General features: G+C 39.4%; 1 protein-coding gene across 2 annotated transcripts; it reads right to left on the bottom strand.

Moving 5' to 3' along the window:
* Positions 1–4,658: 4,658 nt before the first annotated feature.
* On the bottom strand, positions 4,659–23,495 carry NMRK1 (nicotinamide riboside kinase 1). 2 transcript variants are annotated; one of them, XM_016223035.2, is made up of 10 exons: positions 23,408–23,495; positions 22,766–22,886; positions 18,568–18,628; positions 17,502–17,592; positions 17,162–17,210; positions 11,849–11,993; positions 11,699–11,770; positions 10,967–11,073; positions 8,474–8,557; positions 4,659–5,981 (listed from the first exon to the last, which is right to left on the bottom strand). In XM_016223035.2, exons 3-10 carry the CDS (start codon positions 18,594–18,596, stop codon positions 5,974–5,976), a joined length of 585 nt encoding a protein of 194 aa, XP_016078521.1. In that variant the 5' UTR covers positions 18,597–18,628; positions 22,766–22,886; positions 23,408–23,495; the 3' UTR covers positions 4,659–5,973. The 2 variants fall into 2 exon arrangements, with proteins under 2 accessions (XP_016078521.1, XP_087678831.1); XM_087822705.1 differs by lacking the exons at positions 4,659–5,981; positions 8,474–8,557; positions 22,766–22,886; positions 23,408–23,495 and having other exon boundaries at positions 10,579–11,073; positions 18,568–18,614.
* Positions 23,496–23,582: the final 87 nt, after the last annotated feature.

Consider the following 23,582-nt stretch of genomic DNA (forward strand, 5'->3'; position numbering starts at 1 on the left):
TGCAATTTTCACCTATTTCTGTGTATGCACAGAAGTGGAGAGTGATGCTTATTCTATCTTTCCGTATTCTTGCTTTTTCTAACCCTCCACCATGGACGAAGCGTTGAAAGAACAGCCGAAGCCGCAATCCCAAGGCCTGCACAGCCAAGGCAGTGGCGGCAGCTCACATTAGCTCCCCAAGCTCCTTGCCTCACGAGTCAGCTTGTCGTTCTGACTGAGCTCCCACAGCCCAGACAGAAAGCTTCACTTTCCCTGATATAGCCCTTGTTTTTTCAGTGCTTCTCAAAGTGCTCTCCTCAAAGGAGAAAGGGAGACACGATATATTCTAGCAGGCGGCTTTTCTGAGGTTCTTTGCATTGAAATTAAAAATGTGTGCGTGCGTATTTGAGTGGTGAAGGCTTGTAGCCTGGCCCTGTTTCCACCACTAACTAGCTGCATGGGGCTGGGCAGGTCACCAGCCCTGGTTTTAATTTCCATACTGACATATAGAGCATTGGACCACTTGATACGGCTCCACCATTTTATGGTTCTATTTTCTACCACAAGCATATCCTTAAAAGGTAACCTGGTCTTGAATCTTGCCCTTTAGTGAACAGTCTCTGCAGGAGGTCCCCTTTCAAACTCCCTCTTCTGTTTGATATTAAGCACAAGGAAGCCTTCCTATAGCCAATTCATCCTAAAGGGGTTGAGGTTATTTATTAACAGAAAGTGATGGCTTCAGCAGAATTGCTCTGTTTCAATAAAGAATATGTCTTTTGAAACAGACACAACATCCCATTAATTGCTTTGATAAGAGTCATTGCAATGTGAAACCACACATCCAGAAAGGAGGCGCTGGTATTATTTCCCTCCCAATCTTTCACTGATAATTGTAGGCAAAAGATATTTACTTCCGGAAATGATTTGAATGTTTCCATTTTGAAAGCCTGTTAAGGTCTTGTCCATTTTTCTTCAAGATAGTCTTTCTTTGACCTCTTTTCTTTTTTTTTTTTTAAAATATATCTTTATTGATTTCAGAGAGAGGAAAGGAGAGGGAGAGAGAGAGAGATAGAAACATCAATGATGAGAGAATCATTGATCAAGCCCACAACCGGGCATGTGGCCTGACCAGGAATCGAACCCCGATCGCCTGGATCCTAGGTCGATGCTCAACCACTGAGCCACGCCTGGCTGGGCTCTGACCTCTCTTCACATGCTGAAATGGGGAGAAAAGTCAGGTGCAATGGCTCTCAACAGGGAGGGATAAGAGGGCATTTCAGAAATTCCTGGAAATTAAGTTTGAAAAGTCATACCTAGACTTTTATTCTAAAAAAATTTCTACTGTTTTCATAACAGTAATTTGGAATTCCAGCAATCAGCTTGATAAAAGCGTGGCCAACATTTCTAGTTACTTACCTGGTTCCTCCTCCTTCCTTGCTAAAATAGGCTAGATTTTGTTCCCCTGGCCACACCCTCAGGCAATGAATCATAATTGGTCCAAATCTACCATGACATCTGCTTTCCAGCCTCCCTTGCAGTGAGAAATGGCCTTGTGAGCCAGTTCTGGCCCAGGGGCATACGCGGGAGCCTGTTGGAGACACTGTTGGGCATGCGGCTCCTGGCGCCTCCAGCACCCCTCTCCCTGCCTTGATAGCTCACACTATGGAAAGAGCTTCCACTGCTTTCTGTAACCTCCAGGTAACAGGGTCACAAACCAAGGATGAAACACTCTGACTTTTATATGACCTTCTTGAGTTGTGGCTAAAGTAGAGGTGCCAGGTAAAATAAAGGACACCCAATTAAATTTGAACTTTGGAAATACAGCAGTCTTAAATATGTAATATTTGGGACTGACTTATACAGAAAGTTATTTATAGTTTATCTGAAATTCAATTTAACTCTGTGTCCTCTAATTTTTTTTCTTTTCTTCTAAATCTGACATCTCTATGCACAAACCCTGGACTGCCTGCCTTGGACTTTCTTGTGTAAAAAATAAACCCCAATGAGTTTAAGCTATTAGTCAAGTAATATATTGGTTGCATGTGAACTCATTTCTGATTTAACAGTAATTTATAAAAAGTGCCCAACATTTATTGTGTGTTTATCACGAGCCAGACACTGTGCTAGTTAGCAGGGGCATGTTTATAACTAAGTCACAGAGGTAGTTCTGCCTTCATGGAGCTCGTAGTCTAGCTGGAGAGACAGCCACTAAAAGAGTCTGTAAGTGGCAGTAAATCACAATTGTCATTAGTGCTTTGAAGAGAAAACAGGAGTGCTTTCAGAGCACCAAGTAGGGGGGATCAGGAAGGCCTCCCAGAAGTTGGATTTTAGGGGCTATCTGAAGGAGTAGGAGTCAGCAAGGTTGGAGGGAAGGGTTGCAGAAGTTTGCTCTGAGCACTGGGAACAGCAGCACGTGTGCCAGCTGTGAGGCAGGAAGGGTCCTGGTAAATCTGAGAGGTCCCAGTGGCTAAACAGTAGCGGGCTGAGGGATGGGAAATAAGGGTGGAGAGCTACACAGAGGCTAAATGGGGAATGCCTCACAGGTTATTTTAAGGGTTTCAAACTTTACCCTTATACTACACTACACATAAGTAATGCTTTAGTCCCCATTTTAAAAAGAGGAAATCAAGACTTTAAATAGCTTGATCGAAGTTATGTAGCCATTAAGTAGCTGAACTGTAATTCGAGCCCAGGTTGTTTTTGAAGAGTGTGACAAAATCCCCTAATCATCACCAACTGCAAGCTAGTTAGAAAAACAGAAATAATGAGAGCTGATCAAATGAGTCTGTAGAGAACATTTAAAGTTAATGTAACAATATATTTTACATTGGTAAGGACTGAAAGGGTTGGGAGCAATCTGTTTATTATAAACAAAAAGTTGATCAGTATAGTAATTTAAATTCCAACATTGAGAAAGGCCTAAAGAAAATCACATAATTCAAATTGCCTGTCCGTACTTTTCAATTAAAGATATTCTGTATTACATGTCACTGAAATAATTATAACTTACTTCTGTGATTTTAGAACATTGGTTTGACAAAAACAAGATAAAACACAGAAAATAAACCCTATTTGTTATAATGTTTCGACATAAATGACATGATGATTCAGTGGTTTTAGACACAGGCAAAAAACAATAACAGAATCAACAATGACAAAACACACACAAAAGATACTGTAAGAAATTGTTGATTTATTTAATGTGACTGCTACTCCTGGTAATGCCATTATTTGCAGGAGGTGGGCATTGGTATGGGATGGTAATCAATATTTTAAAAAAATTAAAAATAGAAAAATACCAGAGTATATAAGGTAAATGCTTTATGATACTTGATTATGTGTATATATACATACACATATATACATGCACATACATATGGACACAGAGAGACATATACACACACACACAATAAATATTTGTACTGGACTGTGACGTAAATCTTATTTCTTATTCTAGTCTCATTCAGAAAAGTTTGACAGTCCCTGGTCTAGAGGAACTGACTCACTGCTTGTGAGTTATGCTATATCTATGCACTCCTTGAAGTGAAAACAGCTCATTAAAATACATACCTGACCATTGTCATGGATAACTACTGTCCCACATGTTTGGGAAATCATGTGTGCTAGAACAAACAAAACAACAGTTGTCACTATAGCAACGTACATGTTATATTTTGGTTAAGGTTCTTGAATAAAGTTCTTGTTTAAGATTCTTAATTCACCCAGGAAGAATTCAGTGCATTCCATCTTTATACTGTTACTTGAAGATCTTGGGAATAAATATAATAGAAATTAATGGAGAATTCCAGTTCTCATTTTACTAAATCTTCACAATAGCAACAGTATTCCAAGGCTGTTGAGATTACAGGGATTCTGGAGCCAGAAATGCTGGTTTTCCGTAAAGAACCAAATAGAGTTCAAGTCTCATTCTTTTAATCCTTGCATTATATTTAAGCCTATCTTAAGATATCAGATGTCCAGTATCATTTGCAATTGGTATAATAATCCTTGAGTTCAAGGAATGAAATAGTTTGAGAACCAGAATATCATAAAAGGTGGCTGGCTGCAGTAGAATTCTTGTTTTGGAGTGTTGTCCTTGATTTGGGGGAAATAAGTGTTACCTTTAACTATTTTTCTTAAACCAAGGAAGCCTAGCTGACTATTTAGTGACTTTGACTTAGAAACCCAGTAATAAACCTACTGCATTCTTATTACACAGCTTATGTTGGAGAAACATACATATTTTAGTATATTATTTAATCTTAAAAATTTTTTTAAATTTTATTTTTATTGTTGACACTATTACAGATGTCCCCATTTCCCCCCCTTTGCCCATGTCCACTCCACCCCTGACCCCCCTTCCCTTTGGCCATCACCACACTGTTGTGTCTATGGGTTATGCCTATATGTTCTTTGGTTAATCCCTTTACCTTCTTTCATCCAGTCTCCCCTCCCCCCTTCCCTCTGGTACCTGTCAGTCTGTTCCATGTATCCATGCCTCTGTTTCTATTTTTTCATCACCATTTATTCCCCCCAATACCCTCCTACACTCCCATCCACCTACTCTCCCCATGGCAATCACCACACTGATGTCCATGTCCAAGAGTTCTTTCCCTTTTAGTATTTAATCTTTGAAGTATGTAAAATGTAAAAATGATTATAGTCTTTGACCAAGCAAGTACTACTCTGAAAATTTTTAATGTAACTAAAGAAGAAGAAAACAAGCAATCTGTGCAGATATTTTTTATAGCATGTTATCTGCCAATGTGAAAAACTTGTACAACACTAAATATCCAACCATTGGGAAATGAGTCAATAATCATGTCAATTTGAACTATTATGCTATTATTACTTTATAATTAGAAATTATATTTTAAATTCAATATAGAAAAATGCCAAAAAGAAAAATATAAACATTTGATTAAATTTTTATTTTGCAAATTCTTATTCCTATGATTTGAAACTAGACATGTGACACCTGCACTAAGATGTCTATGTCGTCTTATAATTCACTTTCAATGAGTGAAACAGAATTCACCCGTCAATCCTTTAAGTGGGAGAGCTATTTAGTTTTATTCAGTTTGATTATATAATGAATTCTATAAAACTTCTTAAATATTAATTTAAAAAAGAAATAAGCATTGCAATTAACCAGGTAAGCCATGTAACCATATAAAAGACACATGAACATGAACAGCAAAATCACTGGATGTGTACTCATTAAGATGTTAACACTACTGACTGGTGGAAATATAGGTGATTATTTTTTTCTTTTTGCCTTTACATTAAAACTTTTAAAAATAATTTACTTTTATAATGAGATGAAAATAAACATTTTTTTTTTTTTTTTTCCCTTAAGCCTCACCCAAGGATATTTTTTCCATTGCTTTTTCAGAGACAGTGGAAGGGAGAGAGAGAGAAAAACATCCATGTGAGAGGGACACATCGATTGGTTGCCTCCCACATGCGCCCTGCCTGGGGCTGGGGATTGAGCCTGCAACAGAGGTACATGCCCTTGGCTGGAATCGAACCCAGGACCCCTCAGTCCACTGGCCAACACTCTCACCACTGAGCCAAACTGGCTGGGGTGAAAAGAAACATTCTTAAAGGAAGTTTGAATGATGCTGGTGGCTAGACTGCTTTGTTATAGTAAGAATAGGTAATGATTCAATTTTGTTTCAAAGTCTGGATTTAAATAAGGATTCAATTAAATATACTCTGTATATCTTCATATCCTTACTCTCCTGGGTCATTTATTGTTTCATTATTAATTAAATTCAATCTTTGTTGTTTCCCTTTCATTATTACTACTTTATCACAATTATGATTTTATATGCTTAGAGTGGAAAAGTAGTTAAGCAGGTTTGAGATGTTATGAGAAGCTTAAAGAGCAGTCAACTGACACATCTGGAAGGCCTCCCACTAGCCCATTCCTGAACTGAGGGTTAAAGCAGGCTGTGCTGAGGATCCCTCCAGGCTGGCTTTGCAGGGCACTCAGGACACTGTGGTTGGAAGAAATGGAAAGATGGTGGGTTAATATAACACAGTAACTTAATTATGCAAGTGGAAAAAAAAATAACATAGGTCTTGGAGGTAGGAAAAGCTGATCTGCATTAGATTTTATTTCTTTTCTAACATATCTGTTACATACAGGGGTGGGCAAAAGTAGGTTTACAGTTGTTTGTACAGCAAATACAATAGTTAATAAATAATAATACAAGAATAAACTCCGTTTCTTGTACTCACCACTGTAAACCTATTTTTGCCTACCCCGTATTTTCTTCTTTTTAAACTTTATCCAATATTTAGAACACAAGCAAGATAGCCTTAAAAGGTATAGTTAAATATTTTCTTATAAGTCGCTAGGACATCGGCAAGGAAAGAGGAGGGTGTAACACACATGGGCACAAACTCTCTTGTGGACTTTCAGCACTGTCAAAACATGCCAGCTTTCCTCAGGCCTTGGGCCAGATGGCAAAAGCTGGCTTTTGGTATGGAACTAGGTTAGGTGTAAATTGCCTGAAATACATGATCAAGGCTACTTTCATTTTTATCAGCAGGCAAATCATAAGGCCAAACTCCAGTATATGATTTAGTCACTAAAGGAGAATTAGTCACTAAAGGAGGATGGAAAAGTCCGGGTGACCAACAGCTGAAATGCCCCTGGAAAGATCTCATTAGGGCCAGAAAGGAAGCCAATCACCCCTATAAAAGTGGCTTTGGCTCAGGTGCTGTCATTTATGAAAGCAGAGCCCCTTCCTCTCCCCTACACTCTCTGTATCCATTCATGCTGGTGCCCTGAGCTCCACTGTGGGAGGCCTGCCTTTCATCAAGGTAACAGATGGCAGGGGTGGGCAGGCATATCTGGCAAGTATTATAAGTTCCACCAAGAAGTAATTTAAAAATGGTCCTGAAATTTCTTCAACTGGGTTCATGCCTACATGAAGGGCTGATCCTGAAATTAGGAGTATGTAGAACCAATAAGCTACATGGCTGCGCTCAGTCCCCTAGTCAGACAGGAATTTACTGTGGCCAGGGGGGATCTAATTCTTGAGAGAGGATGACATCTGGGCTACGGCAGTTGTGTCTCACCAAAAAAGCATGTCATATTCTTTACTGCTGGAGTGACTCATACTGTCTTCTCTTGTCTTCTGATGATTGCATTTTGCATGAGTTAGCCATAAAAATCCTTTTAGTTCAAATATAACAGTAGCTAGAGCTATATAGTTTTGTTTTCCCAGCATGCTTTGTTGTCCTTCTTTTTCTGGTTTCTACCCCCTGCCCTGCTTTCCCTTTGGGGAATTTCTCCCCTTAATTCAGGAGGTCTTAGGAGGTGTATTCAGTTACATGATCCAGTCCTAGCCAGTACATGGCCATCTCCCTGGCCATGGTGATTGGTTTAGCAAAAGTCATGTGATACAAGCAGGACCAATCGAAGTCTTTCCTGGGAATTTTCAGTTGGGCTAAAATGGAAAACTGCTTTAAAAAATTTGTTTCAGGGGAAAGGGGTTGGGGGGCTGGGTGAAAAAGGCGCAGTTAAGAAACACAAATTGGTAGTTAGAAAACAGTCACGAGTTGCAAACTACAGCATAGGGAATATAGTCGGTAATATTGTAATAACTAAGTATGGTACCAGGTGGGTACTTGAAATATTGGGGGGATCACTTTGTAAATTATGTTATTGTCTAACCACTATGCTGTACAGCTGAAATGAATATAAAGTAATATGAATGTCAACTGTACTTAAAAAATAAAATAAAAATTGTTTAAAATAAAAATTTTAAACATTTTCAAAAGCAGTAAGAATAATATGTAAACCCCTTGTACCCAACACCCAGCTTCAACATTTATGACTCATGGACAATCTTGAAAAAGGGTAAACTGTTTTTTTCCACGGGGCTGCTGGACCTAGGAGAATAGTGCTTCCAACAGATATGAGTCTGCCAGTGACTGATGTCTGTCAGTGACGGCTGTCCCTGTACTTCTTTTGTTAAGCAAAATTTAGAAGGATTTCTGTCACTTGTAAAGTGTGTTGTCCAATATAAAAATCTTAAAGAAACAGTAAATAGTTTTTCAAATCTTGTGTTTACTTTGACGTATTTGGGAAATATAAATTCACAGAAAAATCTTTAAGAGGAATACAGGAGAAGGGGAGCGCTAGACATATTATAAAACAAACAAGATCACCGGCATTTTAACTTCACTCGGCCAAAGGTTGGTTTCAGTCTCATTGAAATAGCAGCCATCACTAAAATATTTAAACTATAGAACATAAATATTATTGAGAGATATAACAAAGGGTGAATATTTTCACCCTTAAAAAAATAATCAAGTCTCCAAACCCATTCAGAGTCTGATTCTGAATTATCTTCAAAGCAATGAGTGAATGGATACAACCACTCCTACATTAGCATTCTGGTATGCCATTCTTGGGTATGCAGAACTATATTCTTAGCTGGTCTTTCACCATCCACTTCAATAGGACAACACTTACATTTTTGCTTGGCTAGTTCTTGTCTTAGATCTTCATACACTTGTGAAAAGAGGTCCTCTTCAGACTTTGTTCCATCTAGGTAAACTGAAAAGGGGAAAAGAGAGCAATTCAAATGTTAACAGGCTTATTAGTATAGTATGCTTACTTTGGCACCTGATACTTGAAAATACCAGTAGGTTTAACCAAAGAACCCAGGACCGTAAAGTAAAAGTAAATTAATAGCCATTAAAGAGAAAAATAGATTACAGCCAGAAACAACAGGTAAAAAAATTTTGATTAATTACAGAGAGAAATGCACACTAGCTGATGTGAACATTATTTTTAAAAAAAAAGAAAGAAAAAGAATTCAGTGGCATTTGTGATTATGGCACTTTAGGAGGACTGAAGAGGTGCCTTACTGAACGAGTCACTTAAGGGTGTAGTTCTCCTTCCTTATGCATCAAGATTACCTGTGAAGCTTCTTAAACCAGGTAGGGGTCTGGGCTCCCCCACTTATGTACTAAATCAGAATTCTCCAGGCCCAAAAGATATATATTTTTAAAAAACTGGCATAGTCAGTTTTGGAGAAAAAGCAGAAGTTATGTATGTTAAAGGAAGGAATAGGTCTTCTAGTCAGAAAACTGCAGAGGTAGGGAGGTAGCAGAGAATTTTGCCTGTTAAGAAGAAGATACGGTTTGAAAAGCCTGGAGTGTGGGGAGGCAGGGACAGTGGAGAGAGGTGGTTTTAGAGCAAGGATATACCTTTGTCTTTAGAGACCCTGATGTCTGATGGTGTGGGTTTAACCCAAGAGCTGGAGACTCTCTGAAGATATTAAGTAAGGCAGGGACAGAGTTAGTTTTGCATTTCAGATGGAGATGGGGAGAGGAGCAGTGAGAAGAGGGTGTCTCTTCAGCCATGGTCCAATCTGGAAGAGTTGTGGCTAGAACCTCAGCAGCGGCTCTGGGGATGGGGCGAAGGGGTTGAACTTGACTGAAGAAGAGTCTATAATGGACCCCGGACTACGGAGAGGCTCCATGTGCTTTCTGTATGGCTCAGACACAGCCACCCTGGAGGCCACAAAGCTTCTCACAATATGGGCAACTCTCTTTATTCTGAAAAGTATACATCGGTTCTACTTCCTGTGCCCCAACCAAGAGCCTTCTCTCTGGGCCCCCTGTAGCTTCTCTGTGCTGAGCTCTGCATTCCAGAGGTCTCTCCAAGCCTGGGCTCATAGATCCAGATGCTTACCCCCAAATCGCTGCTTTATGTCTTCCAGGCATCTCAACAACATTATGTACAAAACAGACTTGCACTGTTATCTTACAATCCTGCAACTTCCTCACTTTTTTCTGTTTTCCAAAATAGTACCTGCCAGGTTCCAAGGTGTTGTCCTTGACACCTCAACTTCCTGCACCCACCATATCTATGCTATCATCCAGGTCTATTGAGCACCTATGTCCAATATTGCACCCTCTACACCCACCCGCCACATAGCCAGAGGGATATTACTAAAATGAGAATGTGATATCTATCATGCCCTTGTTCAAACTTCTCCGTAAAGGGCTTCCTACTTTTCTTGGGATAAAGACCCAAGTCCCTACTGGCCTATGGCCTTGTAGGGTTTGGATCTTTCCTGTATTACCAGCAGCACCTCTTGTCCTTGGTTTTCTCTATGACAAATATACCAACCTTCTTTCGGGTGCTGATCATTCCTTCTGCCCCCTGGCCTTTGTCTGTACCATGCCCACTGTCTGAGGTGATCTTCTATCCAACACTCTTCCCTTTGCCTAGTTAACCCTGTCAGAGCATGGTTTAATGTGGCTGGGTCACTGGGACTTAGGCAGTCCCCTAAGAACTCACTGTCACAGTACTCAGCGCAGCTAGAAAGGACATGCTCGTGTAGCTAGTTTGACGTCTGCTTCCCTAATAGAATGTTGGCTCATAAGAATAGGGACTGGCCCTGGCTGGTTTTGCTCAGTGGTTAGGGCACTGGCCCGAGGACTGAAGGGTCCCGGGTTCGATTCCGGCCAAGGGCACGTACCTCTGTTGCAGGCTCAATCCCCAGCCCTGGTTGGGGTGTGCGTGGGAGTCAATCGATGTGTCTCTCTCACATCGATGTTTCTCTCTCTCTCTCCCCGCTTTCCACTCTTTCTGAAAAGCAATGGAAAAAATATCCTCAGGTGAGGATGAAAAATACAAGAATAGCGACTGGGTCTGCCTTATTTCTCTTGATATATATCACCAGGGCAGTACCTGTACATGGAAAGCATACAGTCAATATTTATTGAATAAATGACCATCTAGAAGTTGACAAGCTATTGACAGGAGCCATAGAGAGAAAAGCAGAAGCCAGGAGAGCCAACGATAGAAGACGGGGAGCCCAGAGTGTTATGGCTTAAAGGGCTCCTTCATAATATAATACATGAGAAACATTCCTCCTAAAGTCCTTTCTTTTGTGCACTTTGAGACAATGACAAGTAAAAGGCCTTCCATGGAGGGAGAAAGGGCGCTTACCAATTTCCCACATGATGTCCTCTATTTCTCGCCTGTGCTTTAGATACATGGGCCACACGTGGCCATCAAAGTACCCCGGGGGGTCTGGAGGCTCGTAGACCCTTGTGCTAACAAAACATAAAGGAAACTTTATGTTGATAGAAACACATGTTGATAAAGTAAAATAATAATGGTGAGGATAATGGAAAAATCACGGAGACTGAATCTAAACAGGATTAAGATTACACATCTTAGACTCCATGCCAGTTACAAAGACAACAAAATGGATTTAGTTCGCTCATCCAAAAATTAATCTCTAATTCACTATCATTCATATTATCTTTTCCCCCTCTAGTTTTTTATAAAATAATTAAGAGATAAATATCAATGTAAATAATGATAGAAATACTGATATGTTGGATTAAGCTTTAAACTAATTGGTGTTCTTTGTGCTGTAGCAGAATATAGGCCAACTAATTTAAAGTCACAATCAACATGGAATTGTTCCATGTGAAGATTCAGGAGAAACAAGCTAAACGGCTCCTACTAGGGTCTCTTCTTAGAAAAGTGATTTTTATTATTCTGCGTGGATGATAACTTATGGAAAAAGGTTTTGCTCATTGTGAAAGAGTTGAGACTTCCCTTGTTTGAAAAATGACATATACATATTGCTCGATAATGTTGCTTTCCTCATTTTTCATAAATTTTTTTGTCTTTTGAATCACCACCTACAAAGGCAACTTCAAAACTCACCTCCTCCTCCTCTTACATTCTTCATATGGAATGGTCAGGAAGTAGCTTCTGTTCCATATAGTGTCAAGGGGCCTAAAATAACAACAAAGTTAGTTCACAATGTTTGTTCCCCATTCATTCAGAGTCCATATCTGAGTGAGCAATGCTTACTTATAATTAAAGAGAAGGAAACCTTCGATGATTAATATGGGAATTTCCTCACTTTTCCAGTCTGCTGATACCAGAGAGCGTCTTGGGCTTTCCATCCAGCAAGAAACGGTGGACATCATTTTTTCCATGTTAAGCGCTTCTAGCACTTCAAGCAACATACAAAAATATGAAATCAGTATAACAAACGTTTGATGATGAAGCTTTTTATGATGAGTATATCCTGCACTCTATAAATGCATAAAATAACACTATTTACCCTTCAAAAAACTTAATAACAAATCTTTCAGAGACTTTTAAACTCTAATATTGACAAATTGGTATGTTTGAAACATTTTTATTTAGGAAAATTTGAAACATATACAAAAGTAGAGAGTAAAGTACAATGAACTCCCATGTCCCTATTAACAGCTTTGACAATCATAAACTCATGGTTAATCTTGCTTTATTTATAACTTCTACTACCTCCTGACTACATAAAAATTTAACATTTTTGGATGACAAAATATCAATAAATTAGTATGAAAGATACATGACACACTGAGGAAAATATCTGCATTTGGTAAAAGCTAATATTTTTAATATAAAAGAGCTCTTACAGATAAATAAGAGAAAAACCATTAAACATTTTTACAAAGAATACAAATATGTCATTCTCAAACTCAAAAATGTGCATACTTTCTGATCTTCCAGTTATAACTCTATAAGAGTATCTATAAAAGTGATTCTGAAAGTGTGGTACCTAAACCAGCAGCAGCAGCCGCACCTGGGGACTTACTAGGAAGGCAAATTCTGAGTCTCACTCCAGAAGTACTGAATTGAGCCATCAGGGCTTAGAGGTCTTTTAGTTAAATAAGTTATGGATTAATTTATTTAATAGATATAGGGCTGCTAAGATTTTCTCTTTGTTCTGGTGCTAGTCTCGGTAAGTTATACTTTTCTGGGAAATTGTCAATTCATTTAAGTTTTCTACTATATTTACATAAGTAGTTTATAATGCCCTCTTATCTTTTTAATGTCTGCAGGATCTGTAATGGTATCATCCTTTTTGTTTTTGGTATTTATAATTTGTGCCTTCCCTGTTTTTTTCTTGATCAGTGTTGTGTAACCTGTTTGGGGATCGCTCAGATTCTTGCACATGTAGATTTATGTCCTATGCCAAATTTGAGGTGGTTTACACCATTACTTTTTTTTCCTTAAATTTTTTTAGAAATTGATTTTAGAGAAAAAGAGGAAGAGAGGAAGAGAGAGAGAGAGAGAGAGAAACACTGATTTGTTGTTTCACTTATTTATGCATTCACTGGTTGCTCCTTGTATGTGCCCTGACCGGAGATCAAACCCGAAACCTTGGTGTATCAGGATGACACTCTAACCAAGTGAGCTACCCAGCCAGGGCACTTCTTTAAATACTTTTTCAGCACCACACTCTTTCTCCTCTCCTTCTGAGACTTCAGTAATATGTTAGGTCTTTTGTTATTGTCTGCATTTCTGTTCATTTCTTTTCAGTCTATTTCTCTCTGTTGATCAGATTGAGTAATTTCTATTGTTTTGTCTTGTAGTTCACTGATTCCTTCCTCTATCATATTTATTCCGTTGTGCTCATCTAGTGAGTTTTAAAATTTCAGTTATTGTTTGTTTTCAGTTCTAAAATTCCAATTTGGTTCTTTTTTACATCTTGCATTTCTTTACTGAAGCTTTGTAATTTTTCACTTGACTCAAGAATGTTCACAGTTGCTTGCTGAAGTCTTTTAATAAGCACTGCTTTAAAACACTTTGTCAGATAATTCCAACATCTCTGTCAACACAGAGTTGGTGGCCGTGGATTGTCTTTTTTTCACTCAAGTTGAGAGTTGACTGGTTCTTGATATGATAAGTGAAACTCAGTTTTGTCCTGGAAATTTGGGGCATTATGTTGCGAGGTTCTAAAGCCTATTAAATCTTCTTTTTTGCAGGCAGTGATCTGTTTTAGCTGTAGGTTGTCAGGGTGGGGGATGTTTAGCTCCCTGTTGGGCCTCACTGATACTGCTGGGGTGTGGGGGGAATTGCCATGGGAGGAGAAAGGGAAAATCAAAGTGCTGGTGCAGCTTCATAGCTGCTCAGCAAAGGGTGAAGTTCAGCTCACCACTGAGTTCTGCTGATAGGAGCTGACACTATCTGGGAGAGGAAAGTGTGGAATACCAGCCAGCACCACCTCACACCGCTTCATCCTGCTGTTTGCTGGTAGGCGGGGGTGGAAGTTCAGTCACTGTTTGGCTCCACTGATATGACTGATCCCTATGGATGACATGGAGGGCCAACTCACCCTGCCTTACCAGTGTCGGTGGGTTCAGAAGTCTTGTTCTCCACTTGGCCCTGCTAATACCATGAGGGGAGAACTGTTTTTTGTTTTTTGTTTGGCTTGAGTAGGGTGGATATTATAAAATGATTTTCTAATCTGCTAGACCACCCTTTTTCTGGTGCTTTGACTAGGGAATAGGTTTCCTGGTGGGGTTTTTTTTTTTTGGTCTGTACATATTAATGGTTCCATGTTGCACACTTCTCCAGCACCCCTTCTTGAATATATGAGGCAAAAAGAAAACTCTGGTAACTCACAGCCATGCTATTCCTCAAGTCCTGAAGTCCCCTCCTTTCATCTTTCAGAGTCTTCCCTTTGTTGTATTCCATCCAGAGTTTTTAGTTGTGGGAGGAATAGCAAGGAACAGGGCCAATCCATTTTGGCTGGAACCAGAAATACCGTTAGTTTGAATATATTTTCATTATCACTCAGTTAAAAATATTTTCTAATTTTCATTGTGATTTATTCTTTAACCTATGGGATACAGAAGTGTCTTGCTTCAGATAAAATGGGATGACGTCCGGAATTTGCTTCAAAATAATATAGGAGAAAGTGAGTGACGATATAGATAAAATATAATGGGTCAAGAGTTCATCATTTTTAAACCTGAATGCTGAACTCATAAGAACTCATTATACTTTCCTGCCTACTTTTGTATATGTTTAAAATTTTCCATAAGAAAAGTTTTTATAGGGACATAGATACATGGAACAGACTGACAGGTGTCGGAGGCAAGGGGGTAGGGGGGAACTGGATGAAAGGTGAAGGAATTAGCCAAAGAACATATATGCATAACCCACAGACACAGACAATATTTTCCAAATATTTGGGACTTTACTACTTCCTCTTTAGTTAATGATTTCTAATTCAGTTCTCTGTGATTGGAGGATGTCTCTGTATTACTTGAATTCATTGAAATATATTAGGACTTGCTCCATGCCCTTGCATATGCATCCATTTTGGTTAATGTTCCATGTGTTCTTGAGAAAGAAATGTATATTCTACTGTTGCTGGGTGCATGCTCTATGTGTGTTAATTTGGTCAAGTTTGTTCATTGTATTGTTCAAATCTGTTATACCCTTATAATTTTTGTGTGTTTATTTCAGTTTTTGAGGAAGTTGTATAAAAATCTCCCACAATAATTATAGATTTGTCTATTTCTCCTCTTAGTTTAGCAGTTTTTGTTTAATATACTTTGAAGTTATGTTATTAGGTGCATACAGATTTTAGATTATCTTCCTGTTGAATTGATCCACTTATCTCTATCTCTAGTGATACTCTTTGCTTTAAAGTTTACTTTGTCTGATAGTAACATAGTTATACAAGTTTTCTTTCAGTAGGTGTTTGCATGATATACTATCTTTTTCTAGCCTTTTACTAACTACTTTTCTATGTCTTAATATTATATCTTTTATGAGGAGCTGGTAGTTGGCTTTTTTAAAAAACCTAGTCTGATAATATTTGGAGTATTTTAGTTCTTTAATTTAATGTAGTTATTGATCTATTTGGTTTAAATCTATCAGCTTACTATCATTTTCTATTTTTATATCACCCTTTGATTTTTTAAAGATCTCTGTTTTTTGCGTCTTTTGACTTACTTTGTATTTACCCACTATAATTTAATGATTCCATCAATTTATAAACTTGATAGCTATACATTTAAAAATTTAAGATTAAAGATTTCAACATTATCTTGACTTACCCTGAATTTGTACATTTACCTAAAAAGTTCAGATTTCCCCTTAAGATAGATTCCTCGAAGTGCACTTGAACACATGGCACGAATATTTTGAGGTCTTTGGGACATATTCTTAATCCCCTTTCTAGAGAGGTTGTACCGATTTATTATCCTCCCATCTGTGACAGTTTTGGTTTTATTGAGATAACGCCATCATTAGATAATTATCCATGCTTTAAGAATCTGTTTACTAGGTAAGTGGGGAAAAAAGTAAGCTATAATTCTTTTGTTACCTTTGAGGCTGACTTTTTATTGCATATTATTAACCTTTTGCTTCTGTGAATAGCTTATTCACATCCTTGGACACCTTTTTCAATTGGGATATTAGTGCTTTTCTTCTTAGTTTGTAAGGATTCATTTAAATTAGGAATAATTCTTTGTCAATTGTTGAAAACAGTTTTTCCTTGTTTAATTCTTACTTTGTAATAATATTCCTTACTAACCTTTAGAGGAGAAGAAAAGAAAAAACTATCTTGGCTGCAGCTCAAGACACAAGGACAGCAAATCAAGGACTTTGCCTCTCTTAAAACTATCATGCATCTGTAAGAACTGACTATACAACATTTTACCTCCAAGGTTATCAAAGTTAAAAATAAAGAACATATTTTATGGCTCCTCAAGAGAACTCCCTTGGTTGCTAATTTGCATAAGCTCTCAATGATTATCTTATTAGTTATAAAAGTTGATAATACCATTAAATACAGTTTGTTAGCATATATTCTTTATAGGAAAATAAACTTTTTCTGATGTACTTTAATCCTTTGGCGTCAAAGCAGTGTTAGTCTGGGTAGAGGAGTGAGGCAAACCCATGTAAAAAAATATTCACTATCCTTTTTGATAAATGAAAAGAAAAAAAAAACAGCTGCCCAGTACCACCTTGGGCACTGGGAAGGAAAGCTCAGAAGATGAGTGCTTCCAGTTTGTTCTAGGTAAGACTGGGGGTGGGAAGGGAAGCAGTTATGCATTCCCTGGGCAGGGATGACTAGAGTACCAGCGAACCTGCCTTGTCTTAGCTTCAGAAGAAAAAATCTATTCATTCCAATGTTTTCATTTTTAAATATAAAACTGGGAGAAATATTTCATTTTTAAAAACAACTGAATATAAACCAGAAACCCTTACAAAGGTAGGTTTAAAGTACAGTAATATATTTAAACACACTGAGAATGTCTTCATAGAGAAGTATTTGGGTTTGAAAAAGAAAATGAACATTAGGGCATAGTTTTCATAAGCTCATCTACTTACCGTCATACTGCAGAAAGCCATTTTCATCTGTCTCTATCTCAGACTCTGGCTGAAAAAATAATAAAGTACCCATGAAAACTGTGCAATGCAGAAATAATACAATTACAGAATGAAGAGGCCATGAAGCTTTAGTAAATGCATCAGATGATGAGAGTAAATAAAATCAAACAGGAACAGTAGTGGTGCCATCTAGTGGGTAAGCAACACTACTGCATTGACTCTGGTTCACTACAAAAGCTGTCATCACTCAGCAAAGGCTTCTGGGATGTGATTCAATTAACTTTGCTACTAGAACTTTTTTGGTGTGTTAAATAAATTATCTAAGACGTTTTATAGATACCTTAAAGAAATCATCCTGAGATATGACACTGCAGTTTGGGAGATGTTTCTCCAAATTTTTAGCCAGTGTTGTCTTCCCACCATTTGTCACACTGAACCAAAAAAAAAAAAAAAAAAGAATTTTTGTAAAACCTGAAAATGCCAAGAAGATACATTAAAAACATAATACATTTAAAAATTATCTTATCTTAGAAAAAAGAAAATTTAAAACACTAATATCTAAGAAAAAATTATTTCTTTCATAGATAATGTTTTTCTGTTGGCAAAACCATAGGCATAAGTAGACCTAATATAGTAAATGATAAGATGGGAAGGATTGAGGAGAAAGGTAACTAACTATTTGGGCAAGTAAATTGGGTAATACCAAGACTTAAAAATACAGCTACTGTGTTGGAAACAAAAGAATTTTTTGTCTATGGTGAAACATCCTCAGGGTTCATATATGACACAGAATGCACAGTGCACTTATGCAAGTCCATAAAACGGCATATGGTCATTGTGATTTTGTTTCAATGCAGAGCGGAGAATAACAGAGGAGTGGCTTATTAAAAACCCACTTCTCATGAGTTTACAGCTCCTCTGTAATGTCTCCTTTTCCTCTAATCTCTCTCTCCTTTGGGGCTAGGTGGGAGGTCCATTTTAGCTGATCACACCAGTCAGGTGAGGTGGTTCTATGTTCCATATGTAAAAGCTGGGCATAGCAGAAAAGAAATGATAGATTTTCTCTGATGTCACACTGGCAGAGCAGCCATATGGAGAAGGAAACCATCCTGAAGCAAAGCAGCACCTGATCAGGCCTTGTCTCTGGTATCAGCTATGGGAAATAAGTGATAAAGCAGGCAAGCTTTGTTTATTGACTCTCCAGCTTTTCTGTTCATAAGGGAACTCTCCCATCTCCTCTTGGCATTTAGGCAGTCAGCACTCCATGGTTTTACATTCAATAGTGGCCTGCTTTCTCCAGGACTCAGGAATCCTCACTGCTTCTCCTCCCGCCACCAGGTCCACATGAAAACACCCTTTGGACATCCTGAATGTCTTGACCAGCTGTTTGTAGCAAAATTACTCACCCACTGATCCCAATGACAAATGTTTTCATAATTAGCTTTCAAAATGTCTTCCTATAATTTCCTAAAAAAAAAAAAAATTAAAAAAAAGTCAAATGCTTATCATTTAGATGTCTGAAGAAGTAAAAGAAAAGAGTCCTAAATTAGGAGGGCCACCTGAGGGGGAAAGATGGTTACCCCACCCCTGGATTATCCACATCTGTGGAAGAGCTTCACACTGTACCAGCATACCTGGGAGATATTGTGGGCTCAGTTCCAGACCACCCTGTAATAGAGGGGGTCATACTCTTTTGCTGGCAGAGGGTCTTGCCTTCATTTATTAAAAAAACACATCTGTAAAGAGCAATAAAACGAGGTATGCCTGTGCTGGCTTCTCTCTGCCACACTCTCCTGCTAAGTGCCTACAGATGGGGCATGCTCACGCCTGTGTGCCCAAGTCTAGTGAACTGAAAGGCCCCTGTGACAAAGCATATACCCTTGAAGGTCTGTTTTCAAGGCTGTGGAAGAGCTGGTAGGCTGAAGAGCACACTACAGAGTTTCATACTCTATCCTTTAGCCAGGTAACTTTTTACCTGCATGATTTAATCACTTGGAGATGACCCTTTACCCCCATGGAGGGAAAAGCTTCTCTCTCCCCCTCACCCTCCTCTCCTTTAAAGGCACTATTTTCTCACCCAAAAGCCTAGGTCTAAGGTCAGGGTAGACAAATTTTTTTCAGAAATGGGACAGGTAGTAAATATTAGAGGCTTTGTGGGTCAAGAGGCAAAATCTGGGTTATTATATAGGTATTTACACAAGAGAGAAAACAAATTTCCACAATATTTTTGATGATAGTCAAAACATCATAATAATTGAGTACAACTGTTTTTGGTAGTATGTCTACTAAGAAGAATGGAATTCCTTTTTCCCCAAGTTTTATTTGGATAATACTTCTCTTACTGAATTTGAAAGGTTGTGCTTCCTATCAGAAAACTGATGGCAAATGTTGAAGCAGAGGGCCAGGTTTTAGCCACAGGCCACTGTCTGTTGACCCCTGGTCTAGGGGTTGGAGGGCAGGTTTCACACATGGTCATCTAAAGGTTCACCATAGCAGTCCGTTCCAATGGGCCATTTTCACCTTTTTAAGTGAAAAGGTGAAGCTCACTGGAGGGATCCTTAGAAAAGCTGCTCTTTATTCCTGACAAGCATGCTTTGGTTGGGTGATTAGGGGCCTAAGTTGTGCTGCTCAGGGTGAGTGGCCCCTGAGCTGGAGGCTCCCAGCAGCCCTCCCAATTTCTGTCTCTGACCTGTATCCACACTTCCCCTGGGGAGAGGTGGTAGGGAGGAGAACCTGGTGGAGAGAGGCTGTTGATCCTTGATGTCTACTCAAGTTATCCAAAATATTCCAAATTAAGAGCAATTGCTTAAAGTTCAGTTCCACTTTCATTAACAAGCCTATGTGAGACAAGAATTCAATAATGACTGTGCTAAAATACAATAACAGAACAAGTTAGACATCTGAGTTTCACCAGGAGTTGCATTGTTGAATATATATTCCACCCAAATTGACAAAGCGTATCAAGGGAACAACTGCACACAATGTGAGTACTGTAAATTTTTATGCTGTAATTGTCAATGTAAGAAACATCTAAGCCTATAGAGACTTTTTATGAGTTTATTTGAGCCAAACTGACAATTGCTGGGAAGCAAAATCTCAAGTGGTTGAGACAATGCTCTGGAGAATGGCAGTTGTTCAGCTTATTTTATTTTATACATTAGAGACAAAGGGGGGGCAGGGGGTTTCCATGAAACTGACTGGTGATAGATTAGGGAGGCAGGAGGAAGCAAAACTGGGAAATCTCTAAGACTGGATCAAGAGCAAAACAGAGGCACTTACTTCTTTTACACTGGTGGGTACAGGATAGTTAACAATTAACATTTACAGAACACAGAGATGGTATTTGGGGAACAAGGTAACAGTGAAGGGTTCTGTGGTCTCATGCCCTGGTGTGAGGTTACACTCTGACGGGTCCAGAAAAAGATTACTCTGACATTCCAAGGGTTTGTTATCTTAGGTGCAAAAAGGCAACAGACAGGCTTACTTAAGGTAAAAATCAAACCTTTGCCAAGGAAGCTATAGGCCCAGGACATGACTACCTGCCATGACTCGCCTTTAGTCGGGAATATTTATGTTCTGACCATCCTGTGTGGTTACTTTTGGTCTCTGAGTCTGTATGGTCTGCCATGAAGGCCTCCCCTGAGTTTGTCAGGTTTAGGATGTGGCCCCTTTCTTGTCCTCATAATTTTTCTGCTTTTGAATTTAATTTTACCCTATTCTTATTTTTATTATGTCAATGCAAGGGTGGCAACAATTCTCTTTTGGGAAGAGAAAGGCTGCCCTTTATCCTGAGATGGAACCTTTCTTACTTTTTTGGTGATAGATGTCCTTTCTCTTATGAGAAATTATGTTGGTAATAAACAGTAGATTGATGTCCTCACTAGGCAAAAAAAAAAAAAAAAAAAATCATAAAACCTTTGCCTCCACCTCACTTATTTTTGGCCATACTTCTTTAAGGCCAGAGAAGAATGGCCTTAGAGAGCTCATTTAGTCTACCCCCTCATTTTACAGAAGTTGAAACTGGCCCAGAAAATGGAGTAACTTGCCCAAGCTCACACAGCTAGTAAGTTTTGGAAAAGTGAGAAACAAAACTAGACCTCTTTCCAAGCTGCTAAAAAGCTCTTTATTATCAACAGCAAAGAAAAAATGGCGCACATGTGCTGGCTTGTGAGGCTCTCATGTATAATTAATGTTCTTTTTAATTGATGTATTATTGATGGGTGTATATTTGCGGTGCACACTGAATGGCAAGGACTACGGGTTCCCCTGTGCTTCTTGTGACATCTGTGCATACATATGAGGATACTGCATCAATTACATAGCATGTAAATAACAATTGAGTACAGTTGTGTCCCTGGAAATAGGCTTGAGGGGATTATTTGGGTGGAAACTCTAGCAATCAGAAACCAGGAGTAAGGGAGAGTCAAGAACCTACTATTATAAAATCTCGGGCTCAGGAGGGAACTTCCCCAGTCAAATGCAGGTTTTTACCAAAACCGGAACCCTCAGTTCTATATTAGTTAGCACTCTTAGCCCGTCCAAGATAGAGTTTGGGTAAATGTTGGGTATAGTCCATTAGCAATGAATAGGTGTCAATGTGGTGGGAAGGGTGGGGAATTGGCAGAAGCAGAAGCAAGGCCTGTGGCTGGGAGGAGTAGGTGGGGTGGTAGTGGGTTTAGCAATCCCAGAAGCCATTTATTTCAAAAACAGTGTTGGATGTACAGAGCAGCTTCAGGTGAATTCTCAGTTCAGGCCTGGCACTGTCTGCCGCAACACATTGTTAATCGCTGAATGTCTCCAGAGAGACAACCATTTGGACTTTCCAGCCTCATCAATCCACGGCATCCGATTACTAGGAATATAAACCACCCCCAACCTCGTGGGATATTTATGTAACTTATTCTCCCAATATGTGCCAAGCTTTCCTCAATAGCACAGAATATTTGCATAGGGGTGGGAGAACCGACTAAAATATCCAAGAGCAAACCAAAATAAGTAATTTTAATTATTTTTAATACTTTTTTTTACCCTAAGTAAAACATGTTGTTGAGTCCTTTTTTTCATAGCTGGTGTTTATTATATTTCATTTATTTCACTACTAAACTTGGTACACTTTGGATTCCAAGCTGCAAAACGGTCAGAGGTGGCATGTGCCGAATCAGCAGATTGTAAGAAAAAAGCAACTCCCTAATACAAACGGTTTTAAAGGCGGATGACAATATGCTAACCAAGTGTTCTGCTTTTCCACGTATTGAAAGAGCAATTTGAAATTTTTAAAAGAGTGAAATGTTTTCAGGACTTCTCACTCATTTATTTTATTCAATAGGTATTCTGATTATCTTTTTCCACGAGGCAGGGAAGTCTTTTCCTACTATTGTTTAAACTTTGCTCCCTTTTGGTAAACATAACTCTCCGGTGGCTAGGTTATAAATATGCAAACCATTTCCCTTTCCATTGGAGTCACTCAACCTTTCACCAACCCCTAGAGGAAGTTTCGAAGCTTCATTTGAGTCTCACGTAGAAAGATTTTTTTCTTTTCAATTTTTCTTCCCCCAAACAAACAATTTTGATTTCTAACAACGGACTGTGCTCTTTCGAACTTACGCACGCTGCGTTTCTCGTGTGCTCCAGCCCTCGCCTCCACTGGAGATTCAACCTGCTCGGTGATGGGCGGGCAAACTTCTGTCAAGTGCCAGGCAGGAAATGTTTCCGACTTTTCGGGCAGCTGCTGTGAAACGAAAGCGGCCACAGACAACACTCAAACAAATGAACGTGGCTGTGTTCCAATAAAACTTTATGGACACTGAAATGTGAATTTTATGTAATGTTCACGTGCCACAAAATAGTCTTTCGATTTCTTTTCAGCCATATAAAAATGTAAACACCATTCTCGGTTAGCAGGCCGTACAACCACCGGGGGCGGGCGGGCCATAGGGGTCAAGCCCAACGCTGGGGCAATAAAAGACCTCCTCCCGTAGGGATCACGACCTGGTCCTGTCCCAGGTGACTTTCCCCGCACCTTGTACGGTCTCCAGGAGGCAGACCCCCATTGTAAGGGTGACTGCGGGGCGAGTCATCACGAGTACACGTGGCAGGCCCTGTACCGGCCCGTTCTGGGTGGTAAGAGTCCCAGCGGGGCTTATAAGACGCAACCGGGTTCGGGCTGCAGCGCAGGAACACTCTAGAAACATCCCCGGCCCCCTTCCGAGAGGAGGCGCGGCGCGGCGGGGTCGGGCAGGTACTCACCGGGCGCCAGCGCTAGTCCTCCTAGCAAAGCGGCAGAGGCGATGGCCCAGCGCGCGCTTCTCACTAACCCGCCGCAACCCCGCAACTCGCTAACCCAGCGGCCCCTTCCCTTCCCATAGGCTCCTCCCAGGTCAGAGGCGGCCCAGGTAGAGGTCGTCCGCCGAGCGATCGTTCC

The sequence above is a fragment of the Miniopterus natalensis genome, chromosome 12 (genome assembly GCF_054644295.1).
Source record: "Miniopterus natalensis isolate mMinNat1 chromosome 12, mMinNat1.hap1, whole genome shotgun sequence".
Taxonomy (NCBI): Eukaryota; Metazoa; Chordata; class Mammalia; order Chiroptera; family Miniopteridae; genus Miniopterus; species Miniopterus natalensis.